Source organism: Anolis carolinensis, chromosome X, assembly GCF_035594765.1.
Source record: "Anolis carolinensis isolate JA03-04 chromosome X, rAnoCar3.1.pri, whole genome shotgun sequence".
Classification (NCBI taxonomy): domain Eukaryota; kingdom Metazoa; phylum Chordata; class Lepidosauria; order Squamata; family Dactyloidae; genus Anolis; species Anolis carolinensis.
In genome coordinates, this window is record NC_085847.1 from 951,776 (window position 1) to 973,632 (window position 21,857).

General features: G+C 41.9%; 2 protein-coding genes across 2 annotated transcripts in view; both read right to left on the reverse strand.

The window, feature by feature from the left end:
- Window positions 1-1,517: 1,517 nt before the first annotated feature.
- On the reverse strand, window positions 1,518-6,505 carry LOC134292905 (uncharacterized). Its single transcript, XM_062958599.1, has 2 exons — window positions 3,519-6,505; window positions 1,518-2,388 (listed from the first exon to the last, which is right to left on the reverse strand). Exon 2 carries the CDS (start codon window positions 2,383-2,385, stop codon window positions 2,209-2,211), a length of 177 nt encoding a protein of 58 aa, XP_062814669.1. The 5' UTR covers window positions 2,386-2,388; window positions 3,519-6,505; the 3' UTR covers window positions 1,518-2,208.
- A 6,146-nt stretch (window positions 6,506-12,651) lies between these two features.
- The window catches only part of vps33a (VPS33A core subunit of CORVET and HOPS complexes), a 38,387-nt gene continuing 29,181 nt past the window's right edge, over window positions 12,652-21,857 (reverse strand). Inside the window, exons 8-13 of the mRNA XM_003226868.3 lie at window positions 17,381-17,507; window positions 17,103-17,170; window positions 16,131-16,268; window positions 15,350-15,487; window positions 15,105-15,273; window positions 12,652-13,515 (exon numbers count right to left, since the gene is read on the reverse strand). Coding sequence (XP_003226916.1) covers window positions 13,322-13,515; window positions 15,105-15,273; window positions 15,350-15,487; window positions 16,131-16,268; window positions 17,103-17,170; window positions 17,381-17,507 — 834 coding nt within the window. The 3' untranslated portion in view covers window positions 12,652-13,321. The remainder of the gene's footprint in view (window positions 13,516-15,104; window positions 15,274-15,349; window positions 15,488-16,130; window positions 16,269-17,102; window positions 17,171-17,380; window positions 17,508-21,857) is intronic.

Sequence of the window (21,857 nt, forward strand, 5' to 3'; positions counted from 1 at the left end):
CTTCCTTGAACAACTGATTTTTTTGTTATTGCATCCATAGTGAGCAGAGTGGACTGGAAAGATCTGAGCAGACATTATTGATAATAATGAACTATTGACAATGATAGGAAAGGGTCACCTGCTTGTTTCCAAGCCTGGTGCTTTTGGGGAGAAGGGGAGGGAATACCATGTGAATTCTTTAGTTTTATGCATCCTGCTTTTCACTGTTGGATTTTACAGTGTTTTGTATAGATGCTTGTTAGATATTGTTTCTGTTGGTGTAAATGCATATGACCATTGGTTGGAGCATTAATAAATGTATTGATTGATTAGTTTTATGCCAGAGAATTTAAAACAGTCAATGAAATCAAATCCTCAACACCATGGTGATTCAGTATTATTCTATTACCCATGTTAAACACCTAGGAGTTTTTCAGAACACCCCATATTTCTGTTCTGCTTCTCTCCTATTTGAGAGAAAGGGGATGTGGTGCATGTTAATTTTTGCTTTTATATATATCTATATCTATCCATATACAGTATATATGTATGTGTGTGTGTGTGTGTGTGTGTATATATATATATATATATATATACAGTAGAGTCTCACTTATCCAAGTTAAACGGCTGGCGGAAGCTTGGATAAGCGAATATCTTGGATAATAAGGAGGGATTAAGGAAAAGCCTATTAAACATCAAATTAGGTTATGATTTTACAAATTAAGCGCCAAAACATCATGTTATACAACAAATTTGACAGAAAAAGTAGTTCAATGTTGTAATTACTGTATTTACGAATTTAGCACCAAAATATCACAATATATTGAAAACATTGACTACAAAAATGGCTTGGATAATCCAGAAACTTGGATAAGCGAGGCTTGGATAAGTGAGACTCTACTGTACTGTATTTACGAATTTAGCATTAAAATATCATGATATACAGTAGAGTCTCACTTATCCAACACTCGCTTATCCAACATTCTGGATTATCCAACGCATTTTTGGAGTCAATGTTTTCAATATATAGTGATATTTTGGTGCTAAATTCATAAATACAGTAATTACTACATAGCATTACTGCATATAGAACTACTTTTTCTGCCAAATTTGTTGTCTAACATGATGTTTTGGTGCTTAATTTGTAAAATCATAACCTAATTTGATGTTTAATAGGCTTTTCCTTAATGCCTCCTTATTATCCAACATATTCGCTTATCCAACATTCTGCCAGCCCGTTTATGTTGGATAAGTGAGACTCTACTGTATTGAAAACATTGACTACAAAAATGGCTTGGATAATCCAGAAGCTTGGCTAAGCAAGGCTTGGATAAGTGAGACTCTACTGTGTGTGTATGTGTGTGTGTGTGTGTGTGTGTGTGTATGTATATGTATATGTGTGTATATATATATATATATATATATATATATATATATATATATAAATTTTGCTATATATTGTTTTGTAAACCTGTTAATTCTTAGCTTTTTAAAGACCACCTTTTAGCGAGAAAAGATTGTAACACAGACACATCCAGTTTGAATGCTAGAGAGATACAACACCAGCTTTATTAATCTTTTTGTAAAGGGAGCAATGGTACAGTGCTTGAAGCTTATTGCAGCGAGCTTGGCATTTGCAATTTGAGAAAAGATAAGGAGACAGTAAACATTGAGAACAAGCAGTTTCTATTAAGAGAATGCCTAGCATAGATAATATTGTTATTAGCAAAGCTGGCAACAAGAAGACAGGTTACAGCTTGACCATCTACCTCAGGCATGGGCAGACTTTGCTCCTCCCTCCAGGTGTTTTGGACTGCAACTCCCAGACATCCCAGACAGCTTGCCGACTGCTAAGAATTGTGGGATTTGAAGTCCAAGACACCTGGAGGGCTAAAGTTTTCCCATGCCTGATGTCCCTCCATGTTTTACATTTCTATGGAACTGTGAGAGGAAGGATGTCAATTAAAGTGAGGGCAAACACTCGAATTAATCCTCTGGCCGAGCCCTTGTTGCTTAGAGAACCGTTGCATTTTCTATCGCTCGCTTTCAAACCCCGGCACTTGCTCCTAAGACCTCGTTCAAAGAGCAGCTTAGCAGGCAGCGACAGAAGAAAGTTGGGAAGTTTCTGAAAGGCAAGCGGCAGCATTCTAGGGCGTCCGACGACAAGGCACGACGAGTGGGTCTAGGCTGGGTGTGCAAGCGACAGGCAAAGCAGTGCCGGGTGGGTGCTCATTTGGCCACCAGGAAGTAGGTGGTCCAGGCGGCCAGGACGAGGGCCCCCAGCAGCACTGTGTAGCTGAAGACGATGAAGGCCAGCAGCTCACGCAGGATTTTCAGGTAGCGGAGGGTGAAGGACTCCCCCATGTAGCGGGCTCGGAAGCGGGAGAAAGCGGAGTGCCTCGGCATGGTCTGGGTGGCACAGAGACAGGGAGAAGCAAGGGGTACCGTTAGCACCAGCGAGAACCACCCAAGACCCTCCCTAAACCCACCCGAGGCTGTGAGCTTCCCATCATGCCACCCCATAGACATCTCCCAGGGGGGAGTGCCTTTTAGAGAGGGCACCTGGGACTGTCTACCAGGCTTTGCAGTCCTGAAAGCACTTTTGCAAACACTCCCAAACACTCCCACTCTTTAAAGAAAGAAGGCTAGTAATAATACCTGCAGGACAGTTTTCCCTGGTGCCTAGCCCCCCGAGAGTGAAGCCCACCCCTCCAACCCATTGGCAAAACGGGCAGATTTATAGCTCACCGTGCATTAATAGCCACGAAATGCACTTGCCAAAGCAGTCGATTCCACTAAAGGGAGCCTACTTTAATATTTAATGTTATAATTGCATCTAATGGACAGACTGGCAGAAAACTTTTGTTTATGATTTGAAGGTTAAGTACAAATGATCTCCCTGGCATATTGTCTTTTTTTTTGCCTTGTGCAAAAATAGCCACCCTGAGAGTGGGAAAAGATTTCCCATCCAGAGTTTGTCCACCCGACACACCCCTTTTGAGGCTCCGCATGCTGCAGCAGTTCTTAAAAGTTTGAGAAAGCATGTGCTCGGCTGCTCTCTTGTATTCCGAAATCCCATGCCTTTATCTTTTGGGATGATCCTTTGTCAATATAAGGTTCAAAGAGATCACCTCTTTCTCCTGGCATTAAATAACAAGAGGTTTGGTTTAAAAAGAGACACACGTGGAACAGGTTGGATGGCAAATAACCTCATGTTTGTCTCGGCAGCAGAAAATAAAGCCAGGCTCAGACCCCAGCTAATCTAGGAAGATTATTGCTCCAAACAATACGGATGCTGTTGGGAGTGAATTGAATTTCTGGTAATATCAAGCACTTGCAAAAATTGCTCAAAGCTACCGTTGCCTTGTGTTTTTTAAAAAGTCTTATTTTATCTCATTCCTTCCAACAGCACCCTATTTGATTGATAAAATACACAGAAACAGCTGTCTAAAAAAGAGAAGAGCACATGCATGTGAGTTTCTAATATTTCCAGTCTGATATCTAAAGGAACTAGAGCTAATAAAGACCAAGTTACTCACTGTGGGTGGGAGATGGCACGGAAAGTTCCTTGCTGTTTCCTTTCTGGTGTGCGGCTCTTGGGCTCGGTCTCTCTCTCTGTGTCAGTCGAATGGGTTGTGAGAAAGATGTGGTGCATCTGGATCTTTTCTAGTTAATGTGAAGAGGCAGGTCTAATGACGTGGTCTTCGCGAGGCTACTCAAGTCCTAATGGGATAGGTGGGGCCAAGGACTGAGGCTGGACTCGCAGAGGCAGAGCGCGCCCCTTTGCTCTTCTTCACGGCACAAAGGCAGCCGACAAGTTTCGCCTCGAACAAAGTATATAAGGCATGCCGCCCAGAAAGTGTCCCGTCCTCATTAGAACCTAATTACGGTCTTTGCATTAGGTGAAGTGGATTCCGGTCTCAAAACTATTGTCCCGGGATAAGTGCTTTCGTCTTGAAAGAGCCGAAGGACTTTGCGGGGTGGGCTGCCTGTACATGAGTGGTTTTCCCCTTGAAAGCAATGCGCTGCGTCCTTACATAGTTTTTTGTCCTCATCCTCCCCCCCCCCCCCCCCCCCCAAAAAAAAACCAAACCTTCTTATGTAATTTTGTCGTACAGCAGCTGCTTGACAGGAGGGGGGGCTTTGTAGTCCAAATGGAAAACTCTTATGATCGGTAACGACAAGAGTACTCACCCTACCAAATGGTATTTCTAGCAGTTTTGCTCATGGAAAGTCACCAAAGACAGGTATTTGCAGTATAATTTAATGTTAGTTTTGCACAGAGCTCTGGAAGATACTTATCATAGAATCATAGAATAGTAGAGTTGGAAGAGACCTCATGGGCCATCCAGTCCAACCCCCCCGCCAAGAAGCAGGAAATCACATTCAAAGCACCCCCAACAGATGACCATCCAGCCTCCACACCAGTCCGGGGCAGAGAGTTCCACTGCTGAACAGCTCTCACAGTGAGGAAGTTCTTCCTGATGTTCAGGTGGAATCTCCTTTCCTGTAGTTTGAAGCCATTGTTCCATGTCCTAGTCTGCAGGGCAGCAGAAAACAAGCTTGCTCCCTCCTCCCTTCACGTATTTGTACATGGCTATCATGTCTCCTCTCAGCCTTCTCTTCTGCAGGCTAAACATGCCCAGTTCTTTAAACCGCTCCTCATAGGGCTTGTTCTCCAGACCTTTGATCATTTTAGTTGCTATGTCATTTTGATTCAACTTATAGGGCTTGTTCTCCAGACCTTTAATCATTTTAGTTGTTACGTCATTTTGATTCAACTTTCACAGAAGGGACTGCATTTTTGAAAAGTAACTTTTTTGGGTCCTCATTGGTGCCAGTCCTAACAGCTGGACTTCTCAGAGCGAGAGCTGCATTTATCTGATTTAAAAAAAAACAAATCTGTGAGTTTTAAAGTCCATTATATGTGTATTTATTGTGTTTTATGGTTGCTATTGGAGCCCCGGTGGCGAAGTGTGTTAAAGCACTGAGCTGCTGAATTTGCAGGCCGAAAGGTCGCAGGTTCAAATCCCGGGAGCGGAGTGAGCACCCGCTGTTAGCTCCAGCTTCTGCCAACCTAGCAGTTTGAAAACATGCCAATGTGAGTAAATCAGTAGGTACCGCTCCGGCAGGAAGGTAACATTGGCACTCCATGCAGTCATGCCAATGGCCACATAACCTTGGAGGTGTCTACAGACAACGCCGGCTCTTTGGCTTAGAAATGGAGATGAGCCCCAGAGTCAGACATGACTGGACTTAAAGTCAGGGGAAACCTTTACCTTTATAGTTGCTATTTAATTGTTTTTTAAACTTTATATTGCCTTTTTAAACTTGACTAAATGTGGGATTGTTAGCCGCCTTGAGTCCCCATGGGGAGAAAGGTGGGGTATGAATAAATTTGTTAATAATAATAATCTTGCAGTCCCCTTTGAGTCTCAGCTTTGGGAAAAGGAAGATTATAAAAAAGTGAATAGAAACCTGTAGAGGCAGAGTTGCATATTGTGGTGCCCTTGTGCATGGATGTGCTGTGCATACACAGGCAGTCTCCAAGTTATGAACAACATAGGATCTGCAGCTTTGTTCTGAAGTTGAATATGTATATCAGTCAGAACAGGAACATTTTTAGGTGTAACTCCAGCCATAGCTATATCTATAGATCAGGCATGGACAAACTTCACCTCTCGAGGTGTTTTGGACTTCAACTCCCACAATTCCTAACAGCCTCAGGCCCCTTCCTTTCCCCCCTCAGTCGCTTAAGCGGATTTTGGAAAATGTGGCTTGTTGTGGAAACAAGGATTGGGGATAAAGCTTCAGTGGAGACCCCTTTTCCCCATGAGAATAACTCTTTCAGGGGTGAATTTCCCTTCCAACTTCCTGTTGTCTCATCCCCATTGTAGAACTATGAGTCGTTTCGCAGAATCAAATTATAATAGAGTTGGAAGAGACACATGGGCCATCCTGTCCAACCCCCTGCCATGCAGAAAACGCACAACCAAAGCATCCCTGACAGATGGCCATCCAGCCTGTTTAAAAGCCTTCAAGGAAGGCGCTTCCACCACATTCCGAGGTAGAGAGTTCCACTGCTGAACAGCTCTTCTTACAATCAGATTGAGGTAGAATCTCCTTTCCTGTAATTCATGGATTCTCAACCTTCCCTTAATACAGTTTCTCATGTTGTGGTGACCCCCGACCATAACATTATTTTCGTTGCTACTTCATAATTGTAATTTTGCTACTGTTCGTAATGTAAATACGAGGGTTGAATGAAAAGTATAAGCACCATGAGGTGACCCTCACAGTGGCAAAGTTCCTTGCAGTGGCAGCAAGGCCGAGAAAGAGCCTAATCTCTGATCAGGAGACATTGTGTAGTTTGTGTTTGTTTAGCAATTTCCCCAGTTAAACTCTTGTACATTATTCACTTAACAGCTGTGGGTCCATGGACCGTAATAAAGTTTTATATATATGAATGAAAAGTAATGCCTCCACCTTCGTAACTCCTCAACAGATGGCAGTCCTGGTCTGCGGCAGGTCCTGGCTTGTTCAGTAGACTTTCCTCTACAGTTCCATTTGGCAGGAAGCCTTAGCATTGAACGGTTGTGTTGTTAAAGTGTGAAGTATGGAACCCTGGGCAGATGGTCGGTCCGTGCGACTTAAACAACGTGCAGTCACAGAATTCTTGACGGCAGAAGGTGTCATCCCAAAGGAGATTCATCAGAGAAGGCAAGCTGTTTATGGTGATTGTCTTCATCAGCTTCGCACTTTAACAACACAACCATTCAATGCTAAGGCTTCCTGCCAAATGGAACTGCAGAGGAGAGTCTCCTGAACAAGCCAGTACCTGCCGCATTCCAAGATTGCCATCTGTTGAGGAGTTACGAAGGTGGAGGCATTACTTTTCATTCAACCCTCGAATGATATGCAGGATGTATTTTCATTCACTGGACCAAATTTGGCACAAATATCTGATACGCCCAAATTTGAATATTAGTGGGGCTGGGAGAGGATTGATTTTGTCATTTGGGATTTATAGTTAACCTACAATCAAAGAGCATTCTGAATTGGAATTGAACCAAATTTGGCACATAGAACTCCCATGACCAACAGAAACTGGGCATTGACCTTGAGTTTGGGAGTTGTAGTTCACCTACATCCAGAGCGCCCTGTGAACTCCAAACAATGATGGATCTGGACCAAACTTGGCACGAATACTCAATATGCCCAAATGTGAACACTGGTGGAGTTTGGGGGAAATAGACCTTGACATTTAAGAGTTGTAGTTCCTGGGATTAATAGTTCAGCTACAATCAAAGAGTCCCTTGAACCACACCAACGATAGAATTGGGCCAAACTTCCCACACAGGACCCCCATGACTAACAGAAAATACATCCTTAGTTTTCTTCTCTCTCATCACTATATTCTTTCCCCTAATTCTCCAAAATTTTCTTGCATTACATACTTTCTTTTAAACCTCCCCATACTACCCTATACACTAGCCCTACTTTAGGATTTTATTCTGTTACTATGTAAAACTTTACTAAAAATTGTAGTCGCCCTTTTCCTCTGGACACCTTTCAGCTTAGAGTCAATGTTTCTCTTAAACTGTAGTGCCCAGAATTGGACACAGTGTTCCAGGTAAAGAGGTCTGACCAAAGCCTAAGAGAGGCACCATGACTTTTCTTAATCTGAACACTCTACCCCTTTTGATGCAGCCCGAAACTTCATTGGCTTTTTGAGCTGCTGCATCGAACAGTTGGCTTGTGTTCAATTCGTTGTCCACGAAGACTCCAAGATCTTTCTCACATGGAGTGTTGTGGAGCCAGGCGTCACCCATTCTGTATCATTGCATTTCCTTTTTTCTGACTATGTGAAGTATCCTACATTTTCCTTGTTGAAATTCATTTTGTTTGCCCAATCGGCGCTCTAATCTGTTAAGGTCATTTTGGATTCTGGAGTATTAGCTCTCCCTCCTCATTTGGTCTCATCTGGAATCTTGATCAGCATGCCTGGTTCTGGGCCTGGTCCGGTTCAACACCTTGAACAGTTAATGGTTTGAATGAAGGGTTAGAAGGCATGATCATCAAGTGTGCAGGCAACACCAAATTGGGGAGACAGGAGACAGGAGCAGAATTCAAAACAGGCTGGGTGGCCATCTGTCGGGGGTGCTTTGAATGCAATTTTCATGCTGGGTGGTTGTATGTTTTCCAGGCTGTATGGCCATGTTCCAGAAGTATTCCCTCCTGACGTTTCGCCCACATCTATGGCAGGCATCCTCAGAGGTTGTGAGGTATGGAGAAACTAAGCAAGGAAGGTTTATATACAGTAGAGTCTCACTTATCCAAGCTAAACGGGCCAGCAGAAGCTTGGATAAGCGAATATCTTGGATAATAAGGAGGGATTAAGGAAAAGCCTATTAAACATCAAATTAGGTGATTTTACAAATTAAGCGCCAAAACATCATGTTACACAACAAATATGACAGAAAAAGTAGTTCAGTACACAGTAATGCTATGTAGTAATTAATGTATTTACGAATTTAGCACCAAAATATCATCATATATTGAAAACATTGACTACAAAAATGGCTTGGATAATCCAGAAGCTTGGATAAGTGAGATTCTACTGTATATCTGTGGAAAGTCCAGGGTGTGAGAGAAAAACTCTTGTCAGTTGGAGGCCAGTGTGAATGTTGTAATTAATTAGCCTTAATTAGCATTGAATAGCTTCATCTCCTGGCTTCTTCCTGCCTGGGGGCCTCCTTTGTTCAGTCGTTAGTTGCCCCTGATTGATTCATGTCTGGAACTCCTCTGTTTTCAAAGTGTTGCGTCTTATTTACTGTTCTTATTTACTTATTTACTGTTCTGATTTTTGAGTTCTTGGCAGAATGGGGTTGGACTGGGTGGCCCACCAGGTCTCTTCAAACTCTAGGATTCTATGCTTTCTAAATCAGATGTTTATAACTCGGGGACTGCTTGTTAATGTGTCTTTCACCTTTGCTCGTATGTTGCTGGCCTAACTTGTGCAATGTTGCCATTTAACAAGGGTTGCATAGTGCTCCTAAAGCCGGAAGAGACCTCAAGGGCCATCCAGTCCACTCCTTCTGCCAGGCAGGATGACACCATTCAATTCCTCCCCCTAGATGGCCATCCAGCCTCTGCTTAGACATTTCCAGAGCAAGCAATTCCTCCATGCAGTATTCCACTGCTGAGCAGCTCTTCCCAGTGGCAGACTGGGTCTAAAAATAATGGTTGCCAGGAGACAACACAGGCCCGTCTAGAACTATAAGGCTATCAGTTAATTTTCTAGGTAATAAATGACTTTTTAAAATAAAACACAGAAGTGGCAAAAGGTACAATTAAAATTTAAAAAATGGTAATGCCTAGTGATAATATTTGAACATCTTATTATATTTTTAAGCTTCTAAAAGGTCATTAACATTTGTAACATAATGTTTAATGTTAAAGAAGACCCACTTCTTCAGCTGACAGCCACCGCCAGTCTGCCACTGGCTCTCTCGGATGCAGAAGAGGAATCTTTTGTCCTGCAGCTTGACTCCATTGCTGGGCCCCTGCTCCCCTTGAAGCGCAGAAGGGGATCATGGAGATGTGGCTCAGCCTGGCATGCGCATGCTGGTGCCTCTGCCACAACTCTAGACTGTAACCATTTACGAGAATCTTCTCTGAACGCTGAAGTTATATAACTTTGTTTCCTCAGCTATATAGCAGAGACATGAACGAATGCCTTTACTAAATTGGTGAAGATGCCGAGTGGAAAACCAGCCAGAGGGCCCGCTGTGCACTGGCACCCAATATGATGCTCCCGGGAGATATTTCATTGGTCCTGAAGCACACCAAGTTGGATTCCATTGTGCTTCAGGCACCAATGCGCATTGGGCCCTTTTACGGCTTTGTTAACAGCAGAGGGGTGTTCCACAAGTTTGACATTCTCATTCCTGCAAGCATAAGACTGCTTAGGTTTGATGCAAGTCCCCACAGGATTGCATCCAATACATGTCACACCCCATATAGAGACGTATGCTAGGCAGGATCTTGGCCATTACTTTCCCTTTACTTTGAGCTCATTTTTGAGGACATCATTCCATCTGAAAAGTGACACAACTGCTAGAGTAATGAGAAACAAGGTCAGCTCTGCCTCTACATTGGGGCAGGGGTTGGACTGGATGCCCTTGGGGGTCTCTTCCAACTCTGGGATTCTTTTTTTTAATGGGAACTGGAGTGTTTTGTGCCATTTATCCCCGTTCTCTTCCAGCAGTAACTCAAAACATGAAGCGTCCCTTGTGGTTTGTTCCTTCCATGTTCTTTCTATATGGAAGGGTATCCCTTGTTTATTAAAAGAACCAACTGCCTCTGTAGAAACAAAGGGAAGGTCATGGTTTGAAAGTGAATCATGCTTTTGCCCTTCACAAAAATGACATGACATGATGAGCACAAGTCCTTGAAAACCCTGTGTCCATTTCTGAAGTGGAAAGTGTCCTGGCATGGCCCTGGACCCATGTATGCAAGTTGGAACAGGTACATTTTTAAAGTATTAACTCCAGCCAAATGTATATATTCTGTAGCTTTGGATGGCACAGGGAAGGGGGAACACCACTGTGATGTTTGTTTGGCTCAGAAGATTTCACCTCCCTGTGATCATTGGATTTTGAAAAATGTGGCTTCTTGTGGAAGCAAGGATCAGTTATTATTATTATTATTATTATTATTACTATTATTAGAGCTAAACCTTTAGTGGAGACCCCTTTTCCACCTGATAACTCTTCCAGGAGTTAATTTCCCTTCCAAGGGGTGGATATCTCTCACTTCCTATTGTCCTACTCTATTCTTAACTAGGAGTCGTTTGTAAGTCAGATGTTTGTAATTTGGGGACAGCCTGTAGTCCATCCCTAGGAATCATGGAGAGTGCTGTTTCTCAGAAGTAAAGTTGGCCCAGTGCTTTTGTGGATTATATCACCCATGGATTGAAATGTTCCCTCTAGAAAGGCCTTGGTCCTTCAGGGCAACTCTACAGTCAACTTCTACAGTAGAGTCTCACTTATCCAACACTCACTTATCCAACATTCTGGATTATCCAACACATTTTTGTAGTCAATATTTTCAATACATCGTGATATTTTTGTGCTAAATTCGTAAATACAGTAATTACAACATAACATTGAACTACTTTTTCTGTCAAATTTGTTGTATAACAGAATGTTTTGGTGCTTAACTTGTAAAATCATAACCTAATTTGATGGTTAATAGGCTTTTCCTTAATCCCTCCTTATTATTCAACATATTCGCTTATCCAATGTTCTGCCGTTTATGTTGGATAAGTGAGACTCTACTGTATTTCAAATCGGTTGTGTAGTGTTTACAGCGGACTCTGCAGAAAGAGCGTCAGCTGTACTTCATAGAATGTATAACAAGTGTTTAGCTATTTTGTAACCTGCCTTGAGCCACGAGGAGAGGCAGGTAAGAAATAAAATGATTACAGAAAGGGAAATCAGCCAGAAGCGGTCGCAAGGGGAAAAGTTTAAGAAACCCTGGTCTAGAGCAGCATTCCCCAACCCAGCCATTTCCAGGTATCCTAGACTGCCATTCTCATTATCCCCTGCGTCATCTGCATTAAAGAAGAAATATTCCTCCTTGCCAACTTGCTTATGTGCCCCCTTGCAAAGATACATAGGTTTAAAAAACCCCGAAATGCTCTTTTCCTTCTTTGCCTATGTGCCCCCTTGCGTCTGCAGGAGATGCTTCAGCTGTACTTCATCAAAAGGAACATCGGCCTGTTTAGCAAACCTTGCAAATGCCAATTCGTTGTCAGGAAAGTTTTGGTTTCTACATCTGTTTTCTCTACCTGAGGTTACATAAACATTTATTGAGCCTAAAGGGGTTGTGAGTGGGAAACTGCAAGACGCCTTGCTCTTAACATGGTGGAATGAGAGTTGCAGTCCAACAGCATGGATTATATGTGAGAGGTCTGTAGCCTGTGAAAAAGTGTATTTTGGTGCTCCATGTCGCCTGCCTCCTCCTGGCTATTTCAGCTGCAAGCATCTCTGCTGCATTTTCCCCACTAAGATGCATTATAGCTTCTCAAATGGACTCTAAATTTAATCAGTTGCTCTTGTTATCAAATTATTGGCCTTGTGATCAGCAAAGCTTTTATAAAAAAAACCCAATAGAAACTCCAGCTATCCAGCTACACAGGAAGCCGGTGAGGCTGTAATTACTTCCCCAGAGGCCAGGAGCCTTTTTTCCCAGAAGCGTGAACGCGCTCCTCCATTTCGGCATCTGCATGAAACAGTCCTGGGAGCAAGAGGGCTGGAGCCTGGGCTTGCGGGCAGGAAGGGGAGCTTCAGGGGACAGACTCCTCCTGGTAGCATTGCTTCTGGAACAGGAAGGTGTGGAAGGGAGGAGACAGGAGAGCCAGGCTTTAATGTTGGAATCAAAGTGCAAGAAAGGAGATCCACCTAAACCTTAAGAACTTCCCGACAGTAAGAATGAATGAAGCTGGGTGGACGCGTAAGTTTGTGAGCGAATGAATAAAGTGCTCTGGTGAAAAGCTTACGGAGTGGAGCAAGACATGGGGAGAGGGAGGCTAGTTAGTTAAATATTTGCATGCCTTTTTCGGGTCAAAAATGTTATTATGCAATGCAATACAATACAGTCAAAATATGCTCTAGATGATTCAGTATTTATTTTACAGCTCTGCCCACAGAAACACATAGTATAGTTACCTCACCAGGTATGAGAATACATCTTTGTTAGAACCATGTTTTGCATCTCTTTCTAAAAAAGGCAAGCGGTCCCAGGCTCGTCTACCTTTCACCATTATTGCCACCACACCGTTGATGGGCTCCTAATTCTGGGGATCGAAAGATCACTGAAAAACTTAAAAAATACAGTGGTACGAACCTCAGCTTTAGTGAAATTAGCAGCCAGAGTTGAAAGGCGAAGAAGTCAAAGGGTGTCTAGGAAAAGCATTTAAAAAACAAATGACAAAGGAAAAGGGAGAAAGTTAAATACCAGGGGAACGAAATCCGGAGAAAATGCGGAATGTTTACCAACTACAATAAATACAAAGGCAATGGTTACAAGGGACATCTGACCACGGAAGTGTCGTGCCTTTCTCCAAGACACATCACAGCATGTGACAGGCCACGGCTGGATATTCTTTTTCGGAAGCACCCGCTCCTGGCAGGCTCCCAATCGATGATGATGGGAAAAGACACCTATTTCATGCAAGAAGACCAAAGCCAGCACGTTTGTTCTCTACTCCATTGGAAGACAACACCGGCATCCCGCAAGCGGACATCTTCCTCCGTCGAAGGCTGGAGACTTGCGTCTAAAAAGGTGGCGGCTCTAGCTTCTCCATCAAGGACTTGATCCAGCTTGTTCCGTTGATGAGTTTAGTCGTTGCGATCACGTATTCGGTGCCCCCGTCTTCCATTTGCGACAAAAAACGGAGGGCCGCTATTTCCGCGTATGTCACACCGCCCAAGAAGAAGACGAGAGTGACTCGGTTTTCTCCGTGCTGACCTGAGAGAGGATCAGAAAAGAGGCTCCAAAATTATCTAGGGCAGGCATGGGCAAAGTTGGGCCCTCGAGGTGTTTTGGACTTCAACTCCCACCATTCCTAACCGCCTCAGGCCCTTTCCTTTTACCCCTCAGCCGCTTAAGCGGCTGAGGGGTAAAAGGAAAGGGCCTGAGGCGGTTAGGAATGGTGGGAGTTGAAGTCCAAAAACACCTCGAGGGCCCAACTTTGCCCATACCTGGCAAAGTTTTTGAAATAATAATAATAATTATTAATACTCTTCTCGCTCCAAAAAAAGACTCAAAGCAGCTTACAGTAAAGCCAATACAAAATACCATCTAAAACCCAAAAACAAACATTAAAATAAATATCAACAATATTAAAAATAAAGTTACAATCCATAAAAGCGATGAAAGCAGCGGCACCTCGGCTGGCATCCTGTTAGCTCATTTAAACACAAGAACATGGGATTTTTTTAAAAAAGGATTCACTAACTTGGGACATATAGATTTGGACTTACAAGTAGTGATTTATACAGTCCTCCATGTGGAACATGAACTCTGGTTGTCATTGGACTTAATATATAAGAGTTGTCATTGGACTTAATACCCTTAATATAAGAGTTCTGCTTTTGATGAATGTATGTGTGTTTGTAACACATTGATTCTATTTTGGTTTAGAGACGTATTTTTGGAAGCATTTGGTATATTTTGAATCTCTATCATCGTTTGTATGTTCTAGGACAGTGATGGCCAACCTATGACACGTGTGTCAGCACTGACACGCCTAGCCATTTTTGCTGACACGCTGCCGCATGCAGATTGATTGGATGACTATGTCTTTTGTGTCCAAATTTGGTGAGATTTGGTCCAGTGGTTTTGTTGTTTACTCCATGGGAATTATGCACATTACACACACACATATATATAATATCATTCTATTATTATTCTATTATTGTAGTATATTATCATTTTATTACTATTATATTATTCATGACTACATTGAAACTAGAATAGAGAGAAATCAATGTGGAAACTGTAAGAAGTACCATAGATTGTTGTACATGGAAATAATGGTAGTAAATATATTTAATTGTTTAATGTGTTGCCTTCGACAACACATTAAATAGTTTTTGAAATACAGTTATATATTACAATTATATATTTTTGTTATTTGCGAAATTATGGTTTTTTTTTCTCGAAGTGACACACCACCCAAGTCATGCTAGGTTTTCTGGTGAATTTTGACACACCAAGCGCAAAAGGTTGCCCATCATTGTTCTAGGACAATAGCATATATAGGAAATACTGTCTTACAGTTTATATTATTAGATTACATTTCTGGTTATAGTGGCCTCTTGCCTTTAACAAATGCAAAGTTCCATTGTTTGACTGTGTCGCGGACATTTATGGTAGAATTGAGGCTCAAGAGGTGACCCTTGACATTCATGGAAGGGTGTCTTCGACTAAGCAGAGCCCATGTCCACAGCACTACCCTAAGGTTAACAGAGTTTGCTGGATCCTGGCATTTGCCACAAACTGTTTTGATGAATCCATAACAGTACAATACCAATTGCACAATCAAGGCGACTTACGCTTTTTCTGAAGCCCTGTCGGGAGCTGCTGCCTCTCTTCGAAGTGTGGGCCAGGGAGCATCTTGAGAACCTCTTCTATGCTCCTCCATCCCGGGCGGGCCAACAGTTGCGCCAGGCGCACACTCAGAGGCGCGTAACCACTGTACACATAGGAAATGTCGTTGGGATTCTGTCGGAAGGAAATGGGAAGTCGGTGAAGAGCACCTTTGCAACGACAGAATTACGAGGCCAAGGGTCACACTTACCTGTTCATTGACATCATCCATCCACAAGCGGAGAGTCTTCCGAATTGTGGGGTAGTTGTTTCGACTACACAACTGGGCTTTCAAAAGACCCGCTTTTTCTAGATTGTTTAGAGTTAATATGTGCTCATAGCCATAAGTCTGTAATAAAAAAACATTTTGGAATCATTGGATCTGTAGTTTAATTGACGCATATGTGTGTGTGTCAATTACATTTTAGCATCATTGGATCTGTAGTTTAATTGACGCATATGTGTGTGTATTAAACTACAGCTCCAATGAGATATATATATATATAAACCAAGTTGGTTTATGATTCATCTAAGCTGCAAAGAAGGAAAATTATGTTTTTGGATTCATTTAATCTGCAAGAATTGAAGAAAGAAAATTATGTTTTTCAAGACTGGCCAGTTTAATTCTAAAGTCCATGAAAGCCAGCCACTTTTACATTCTCTAACAACGCGCTCCTCACCACGTTCCCTTGGCAGCAAGCCCCTGCTATGCTCAAAAGAACTCAAAAGCTAATGCCCAACTATTTAATCCCTTGTATCTCGTGCTGTGGAAGTTTCAAGAAGTGGAGTGAAAAAGGACTTGGGCATGTTAGTTCTGTCCCCGTCCCTCCCCTGCAAATAAATAAAGGTTCTTGATAGTCGCCAAGGGAGCTTTTCTTCCCGAGCCTTGCCCACTCCAGACAACACACAGCATTCGGCATGAAGGGCCTGAGACACTCCACCAACCTCCCCGCAGGACGTTCTCCCAATAAACCCCTCCTGGCTTCTCTAACCTGGAGAATCTCTCTCTTATAATAATCCAGGACCTTCTGCTTCAATCCACTGTTGCAGACTGATTGCAGGCAAACCAGCCTCAAAATCTTGATCAAAGGATGCTTCTGAGCAATGCAGTCTTCAATGAAAGTGTTGACCTAAACAGAAAAAAAAACCCATGGTCTCAAAGAGCTAGAACATAATATTTACCTCTCATGTGTAGGAATAGGCATAAACAGGTGCAAAACAGGCTCAGAAATCTAGTTTTTGTACTGCTTTCCTTGTAGGCTTTTTCCCCAATCCTAAACACTGACTGCCAATTACTCAGATCCAATTCAAATGGGCCAAAAACAAATTCTACTTCCAATAAATGTATGAAAGAAGTGGGTTGCTGAGAGTTTTCTGAGCTGTACGGCCATGTTCCAAAAGCATTCTCTCCTGACGTTTCTCCCATATCTATGGCAGACATATTCAGAGGTTGTGAGGAACCTCACAACCTCTGAGGATGCCTGCCATAGATGTGTGCAAAACGACAGGAGAGAATGCTTTTGGAACATGGCCATAGGTAAAGGTAAAGGTTTCCCCTGATGTTAAGTCCAGTCGTGACTGACTCTGGGAGTTGGTGCTCATCTCCATTTCTAGGCCAAAGAGCCGGCGTTGTCCATAGACATCTCCAAAGTCATGACTGCATGGAGCGCCGTTACCTTCCCACCAGAGCAGTACCTATTGTTCTACTCACATTGGCATGTTTTCGAACTGCTAGGTTAGCAGGAGCTGGGGCTAACAGCGGGCGCTCATTCCGCTCCCGGGATTTGAACCTGGCACCTTTTGGTCCGCAAGTTCAGCAGCTCAGCGCTTTAACACACTGTGCCATACAGCCCAGAAAACTCACAGCAGCCTCGTGATTCCAGCCATGAAAGCCTTCGACAACATATATGAAAGAAGGCCAAAGAATAGTGGGACTTGAACAATTTCATAGAATGTTTACCTACCTTATCAGTGTCTATTCCTGACATAAACTCTTGCTCCACTGTTAAGTTATCAAAGAAATCTTCTGATGCTGAAGGAAACACACAGGCAAGAACAACCGTGAATGGGGCTGTGCCGACTGCCACCCTCCAGGCCTCCCCTAAGTCAGCCAGAGCCCCTCCAATCTGCCCACAACTAGCCACATGCCTCTAGGAATAATATACGTTGTCAGAAACAAACCAACCCCCTGAAAAGCAGGCCCAAAATCACAGGAGGGGAACGGAAAAGCGGGAAGACTCACTTGTGATATCCTTGATGAGCTCCGCAATCGAAGTATGGTTAGCTAAGGAGCTCCTGGCCGCCTGCATGTGGGGCAGCTGTGAAACAAACTGCTTGATTTCTCCCACCGTTTTCGCATGATGCCTTTCCTACAACAACAAACCCCACAGCCACAGAAGTTACAAGTCGATCTCTGCGGGCGCAGAGGCAAAAAGAACTGGGATGTACGTTTTCCGTTGCTTTTGTCTGCTTTGTCTGGGGCCCAAGGAGAAGTCTCATCCCCCTACCCAACGTCTCAAGTTTTCTTTGCCATGAAACATGGCCCTAAACTCTACTGAAGATCCCAATGTCCCTAATTTGCTTTACAACATATATGAACTACCCAACGAAACACCAGATGTCAATCTGGTCCTATGAACCATTTCCTAGAAAAGCCTCCAGTAATGGTATCCTCTTCCACTCATGTTCTCATCAAAAAAGTGTGGCACAGTGGAGAATCTAGTGGACCAAGACCTGGGAGGATGTAGATCAGTGGTTCTCAAGCTGGGGTCCCCAGAAATCCCAGCCAGGTCAAGAGCCCACCAAGAAACCACGTTACAAGAGAAGGGGAAAAAAAAAACTCACAAAAAACCAGAACACAACATAAACATGTACACCGTTGTTATAGTATTTTTAATACTTCCAGAGACTGATGTGGCTCAGTTTTATTTTTCCTTTTAATCCACGTATTTTATCCTTTGTAACTGTTTAGTTTACAATACAATTACTTTATAACTTTGCCCTGGCAATTTTCATTATTCAAACTTTACATAGGTATTTATTTTCTCTTTTCGTAAGTATTCTATCAACGGTTTCCAATTCGTTGTTAAGTAATGTTCGGTCCTGAGCCATTTTTTGTGTAAGTAGATCTAACACTTTACTGAGCCATTTTTCCGTGCTGGCTATTTCTTCAACTTTCCATTTCTGCACTAATACTATCCTTTCCGCAGTAGTCAGGTAGAATATTATCTTATTGGTGTTTGTATCAATGTGAGGATCAGTAATTCCTAATAAAAAACATTCTGGCTTGAATTCAAACTGTTTTTGCAAAATCTTTGTCATTTCTTTATATACAGTAGAGTCTCACTTATCCAACATAAACGGGCCAGCAGAACGTTGGATAAGCGATTATGTTGGATAATAGAGGGATTAAGGAAAAGCCTATTAAACATCAAATTACATTATGATTTTACAAATTAAGCACCAAAACATCATGTTATACAACAAATTTGACAGAAAAAGTAGTTCAATACGCAGTAATGCTATGTAGTAACTACTGTATTTACGAATTTAGCACCAAAATATCACAATATATTGAGAACATTGACTACAAAAATGCATTGGATAATCCAGAACTTTGGATAAGCAAGTGTTGGATAAGTGAGACTCTACTGTACCTCATTCCAAATTTTTTAAAATCCTTTTACACTCCCACTACATATGGATGAAGGTGCCGTTGTTCTTCCCACATTTCCAACACTTATTTGTTATTTCCCCTTTGTTATATTTTGCCAGTTTGTTCGGAGTCAGGTACCACATGTAAAACATTTTGTACCAATTCTCCTTAATTTCCGTAGCGTATGCATCTCTTAATTTCTTTACCCAAATCTCCTCCCATTGACTCATATAAATTGTCCGACTCTTGAGAGTTGGTACTCATCTCCATTTCTAGGCTGAAGAGCTGGCATTATCCGTAGACACCTCCGAGGTCATGGAACACCGTTACCATTTTACTAGTACCAACAAAAATACATCCATAATATACACCTGCAATTCTAAGACACACACCGTTTTTCGAGATGTTTATATAGTAGGGAAAGTACATCTCAGAATTGATGAAGTCTAGTAGATCAAGTGGCTCGAGATTTGTGCAGCACTCATTTTCCTGATTTGTGCCACTTTCTTCATTTCACCTGATAGTCCCTTTTTGAATTCTGTCCCTGTCTCTGAGAATGCCAATTGACAAGCAAGTCCTAAATATTCTAAAGTGGTCCAATCTAGCGACAGGCGAAAGGATCATCTGCTTCTTGAATAAAGAACCTTTCCATCTCAGGAGCCAAACGAACTCCCAGAGGCATGTCATGACCAATTAATAAAGACAATCCAGAGGTTTGCATGGCATAGTCAGCTTCTCTCACAGCACCCCGCGCACCCAAACACATTCGGTTAAAAGTGGAGAACTTGGCTGAGGTATAACGGTGTGAAAGGCAAGCCCAGGCAGGAGGCCAATAATGAAGTCGGCCATTAATAAGCCCACCACTCTCCACAAGCGGCTGTTTCATTATCGCCTATTATATTTGACTATCTTGTGTTTTTTCCCCCTTCCCTCCAGCATAAAAAGCATTAATATTCTGGCTCCATGTGGGCCCCCTGGCTCAATGGGCTAGTGCACTTTGCCTGGCCTTTCGAAGCCGCTGAAAGACACGGCTGTATTATTATCATTATCATTACTGCTATTATTATTACTACTCTCATCGCTACCACCGTCATTAGAATCCTTGAACATCACTTTTGAGGGATAAGTGGTTAATACAAGTGCAGTCAAATAAAGCAAAACAGGCTATAAAGCAGCCAGAGCTTTTATGCACCGAGTGTCAAAAGCAGGGGTCCTCCAATTTTTTAAGTCGAGGGCTTGTTCACGCTCCCCTAGACTGTTATGGGACCGGGTTGTTGTGCGTTTTCTGGGCTCAGAAAATGGACAACAACCTTGTGATTCCAGCCATGGAAGCCTTTGACAACACATTGTTAGGGGACCGTTCTATAGTCTGAAGAAAACATGGACAAATTCCTATGCAAAAAAGAAAACCCACAAAAGAACAATACAATATTTAAATGAAGAACGCTTTTAACCAACATAAACTTGTCAGTATTTCAATGGGAGTTGTGGGCCTGCTTTTGGCTGATGAAAGAGTCAAGTTGATCAGGATTGTGGTTGTTGTTGTGTACCTGTTGTGTAGGGCGACCCTGGGTCTAAAGTTTAGAGCAAGGGCTGGGTCAATAACCTTGCAGGGACAGAACACTTAACAAAACGTGGACATTAAATTAAGACCCAAAACTAAAACCATAATTCAACTAATCCACTAAACACTGGCTGATGAAAAGACAATGGAACTCTAACTCCGCCGACCAAAACTCCAAAAGAAGGGGGAAAAAACCCAAAGAGAAACATATTATTCAACCCTAAGAGACCCAGCTAAGCAAAACTAGCGACCGTTGTTAAGTGTTATTAGTAACCATAACCACAGATTATTGCATTGTTAGATGTCTTGATTACTCAAAAAGTCCATAAATGGTTTCCATTCTTTCAAAACATCTTCAGCTGATTTATCTTTTAGAATCTACGTTCACTGGCAATTTGGGCAAAATCAGCAACCTTAACAATCCATTCTGTCTGTCATAATATCCATCAAAAGCGTTTCTGATGATTTGCAAAATAGCCTCTTGCATTTTGAGGAAAATTACACTATCCAGCAAAATTTGCAAAATTTCTGTTCCTGGTTTGAAAGTGTCATATCCTGTTTAATTGCGCGGTTACTTGGAAAGTCGTTGTTCAATTCCAGGAACTTTGTTTTTAATCCTTCTATAACCCGAAACGGAAAAGTTTGTTATTTTCCTTGATGAAAGCAGACTACAGAAACAAAGTTTCTGCGGTTATAATAAACTTTTCCCATGTTTTTATGATAGAACCAATTAGGAAATGATATTTATAACCCAGAAACAAAAATCATGTTGCATAATGTTATAGTCCAAATCAGGGGTCCTCAAACTTTTAAAGCCAAGGGCCGGTCCACAATCCTTCAGACTGTTGAGGGGCCGGATTATCATTTGAAGAAAAAAAAAAACAAATTCTGATGCACACTGCATATGTCTTATTTGTAGTGCTAAACAACAACAAGAAGAACAATGAAAGAACAATACAATATTTAAAAATAAAAATAATTTTAACCAACATACATTTATCAGGATTTCAATGGGAAGTGTGCTCCTGCTTCTGGCCAATGAGATAGTCAAGTTAATTAGGGTTGTTGTTGTTGTTGTGTGCCTTCAAGTCATTTCAGACTTTGGGCGAGCCTAAGTCTAAAAATGTATTTATTTATTATTTATTTATTTACTGCATTTATTTACTACATGTGTATCACACCCTTCTCACCCCAAAGGGGACTTAAGAGCAGCTGTATGTACATACAATATATTATATTATTAGCATAGCACAATATTAGCATTATATATTACTTTATTGAACTATACCACTATACTGTAATATTATTAGTAATATTATATGTAATATATAATATATAATTAATATTATTATATGGTATTATTATTAGTGTTATATTGTATTACATTATAATATTATTATCAATATATGTATATACAATCTATATATATAAAAGAGTGATGGCATCACGGCAGCGGACAAAACAACAAAAGTAAACACCCCACAACCTTGAAAATTGACA